The sequence below is a fragment of the Austrofundulus limnaeus genome, unplaced genomic scaffold (assembly GCF_001266775.1).
Source record: "Austrofundulus limnaeus strain Quisiro unplaced genomic scaffold, Austrofundulus_limnaeus-1.0 Scaffold61, whole genome shotgun sequence".
Lineage (NCBI taxonomy): Eukaryota > Metazoa > Chordata > Actinopteri > Cyprinodontiformes > Rivulidae > Austrofundulus > Austrofundulus limnaeus.
This window is the reverse complement of record NW_013952463.1, coordinates 2,024,497-2,027,922: the sequence shown is the minus strand read 5'-3', so window position 1 is coordinate 2,027,922 and position 3,426 is coordinate 2,024,497. Positions and strand designations below refer to the sequence as shown.

At 35.4% G+C, this 3,426-nt stretch overlaps 1 protein-coding gene across 4 annotated transcripts in view; it reads left to right on the top strand.

Moving 5' to 3' along the window:
• Positions 1-3,426, top strand: part of nrd1a (nardilysin a (N-arginine dibasic convertase)) — a 51,452-nt gene that overhangs the window by 31,396 nt on the left and 16,630 nt on the right. For all 4 annotated transcript variants that reach the window (XM_014009793.1, XM_014009794.1, XM_014009795.1 and 1 more), the window contains one exon: positions 3,122-3,180. In XM_014009793.1, coding sequence (XP_013865247.1) covers positions 3,122-3,180 — 59 coding nt within the window. The remainder of the gene's footprint in view (positions 1-3,121; positions 3,181-3,426) is intronic.

Sequence of the window (3,426 nt, the reverse complement as noted above, 5' to 3'; positions counted from 1 at the left end):
CCCCTACCCACACCCCCTCCCCTACCCACTTTGATGCATTTTTCAAATTTCGCCTTGGGGCGGAGTTATCTTTTCACAGGGGAGTAAGATACACTTTAAGAACACCCATTCAAGAAGACACACATGACAAAACATGGGGGAACAGGTGAACAGGTCATGCGGCAACAATGCAGAGTGATCCATGCACTTTTGCACATGCAAATCTTGTTCCTGCTTGCTGAAATTTTGTGAGACTAATTCATCTCCATAAATAAGATTACAAAAAAATGTTTTTTACTCGACTGAGTTATAAAGGTTTGAGCAATAGAGTTTCTGCTATTTCACCTCAAGAGGTTCTGCTCCTGTTCTGTCCACACGTTGGATTCTAACACAGACAGGTGTTTAGTCTCAGCTGTGGTTTGGTGATTTGTTGTAAATTTTTATGGATGGAAGAAAACTAAAAAGTGTACCTGTGTGTGTATTTATACCATGATGGTTTGCTACAGGCACAGGTGTTCAAAGCTCTTTTAAAGAAGCAGACACACGATTTATTTAACTGCATTTCGCTAAATGTAATGACAGCAAAACACATTCTAAAGTACTTTACATCAAACAAAACGTAACGGGGTAAAAAACAAAACACAGACGTTTTGAAAACCTGCCTGTTGGATTTAAGTCAGAGGTGCTAGTATGGCAAAAGTTACGTCATGTAATCGACATCTGAAAGGTTCATTTTTCTAAGGTCTAATCAGATCTTTAGATGTCAAGATCACTGACAACTATTACACAAAGCAGATTTCTGTTTGTTTCTGTTCAGTATTCATACACATTACAGTCTGCTGTCACTGAAGAAAACTGATCCAGTGCTTACAGTCGTGTGGAACCATTGTCAGGCTTGAAGCATTTTTATCATTATCACTCCTGATTTTACACTGAAGCATGTTTATTTGTAATGTTTGTTGATATAGGGCACCAGTTTTGACTTTGTTGGGACGTTGTGTGAAACCTAAATAAAAACAGGAAATAATGATTTTAAAAACTCAAATATTATTCATATAGAAACAAAGTAAACCTGTCAAATATTCAAATGTGTTCCAAAGGATTTGTACAAAAAAAGGAACTTCATTCTGGAATTGCTTTAATATTTTAATTTATTTATTTTTTTATTTATTTATTTATTTATTTATTTCAGCCTTGTGAACCCCTGTCCATCTTTACTTCTGAGAGATTTAGCCTTTAAAATACACTGTTTACAACCAGTCTCCCTTATTAACCTGTTGCCAATTAACCTAATTAGTTGCAAAATGCTCTTTTAGCTGTTTTTTTAATTCCACCTAATAATAGTCTTTCCCAAATTTTTTGAGGTTTGAGGGTTGCGTTAAATCTAAAGTGACCTTATTTTTCCAGATAAAATAGTACATTTTTACTTTAGACATTTATATGTTTACTGTGTCCCATTGAGAATAAAATATCACTCTCAGGCCAACATTGTAAATAAGAAACTGTTCTTAATGTTTTGCCTGTTGAAATGAAGGTTAAATAAAATAAATAAAATCAGTTTATAAGATTAGCAAATCATTTCAATTTTGTGTGGAACACTAAGGGGTTGTTTTATAGCTTTTGTTTTAATTCTCCACCAGTTTTTTTTTTTTCCTTTTTCTCTGGGCGAAGGTCAGGACTGTGAGCAGTTCAGTCATTTTTTATATAAGCAGAATATCACGTTGTTTTTCTAATGTTAGCTTACAGAAATCCTACAAATGTGTTTTTGCAATGACCCTTATGACTGAATGCTTGAATAAGTTTTTTTAAATTTATTCTTAAGGCATCCATTTCTTCTCTGATTATATCTCCACATATTTTGTCTCTATTTTTTCTGCACATATGCACTAAAATTCCTCTACATTTCTTCAGTTACTTAATGATTTATGCGACTCAGAAGGAGAAATATGCAAATCTTTTCTAATCCATTTCACTTTTGTCTCGTATCAGTTGTACCCATACAGGATTACAGTCAGCTGGTTGACATCACCTTTCTTGAAATAGCATCAATATTTTATTTTTTTTAAACTCTCTCATTTAGTTCTAAATTGCCTGCTTTAAAATGTGCAAACCTGTAACCTAAAAAATTTATATGAAGAAAGAAAACATGATCAAATAAAGTTACAGATATTTAAAAAAAACTGCAGTTGATTCAGAAGTACTGTCTTGTGTTTTTGAGATTTTATTTTTTGAGCTTTTACATTTTGCTGAGTACTGAAAGGCAGGGGCTAATGTTTTGCCTGTGTGTGTCTGTCTGTTAGCAAAATATTTCAGTAACTACATGGCAGATTTTATTGTAACTCTTAAGAAAAAAATCATTGGAAGCTCATTAACCTTTGGAGTCAATCCAAGATGGCCACCTCAGCTAATTGGTATTAGCTGACACAAAGGTGGCTCTAACTCTGTCAAATTAACAGAGATTGAGCTCAAACTTGTGTTTGTAGATGAGAGATGGTCAAAACACACACTAACTATGGGATCTTGTAATATGGTATGAGATTGCGAAGAACATTACTTTTAAGGTTTGACCAAAATAACTTGGTCGAAAACTCCATGTGCAAAAAGGCGACAAACAAGATGCATTCCTTCAAGCACTGCCAGGCCTTTAATCGACTCATTTCTCCTGGCAGCAGCTGATATTAAACAGTTTCCATGTGAGCAATGTTTTTGTTCTCATTGTTCACGTTCTCATTCTTTGCAACAAGGTCAATGCCGCTGACCTTTCTGTACTCTCCCACCAGTTGCCTGGCAACTGGTCTCGGCCGAGAAATAGTCGGGCACAAAACCTGACTGTAAACAAGACGTAATGTGTTAATTAGTGAGACTGGACTGCTCCCGGTCTGAAAGCTAGCTAAGCTAATCAGCCGCCGCGTTTGCTTCGACGTTACAGTAGGAATCAATCTCCATTCTGACATGACAATAAAGCAAAACGCATTCCCTGAAATGTCACAACATTCTAATAAAATACCAGAGCTTTAGAGTTGAAGACCTGTAGGAGCTTTACTGTAAATATTCTTTGTTTAAACAGCTCAGATGGTAAAACAGAGCTGTAAAGATCCATATTCTTTATGGTTTTTATGTTGGGTTTTGTGGTTTTCAACAGGTGACTCACCTGGTTTTCCAGTATTTGAAGCTGCTTCAGACTCTCGGACCCCAGAAAAGGTACTGTCTTAAACACACTTTCAACACTTCAGTCTGGTTTATACTTCAATATGTGAGGCAACTAATCATTATGACATTATTTTGGACATCTTCTTCTGACTGAGTTTTTTATGGTCCACACTCGATGATGTATCACTGTTGTGCTGGGTGAGGAGTCAGAGAAGGAGAAACTTAATATTTTCTTAAAGGGCCAATATTATGTGTTTCTCAGGCATACATTTAAATACTATAACATAATAAAGTATC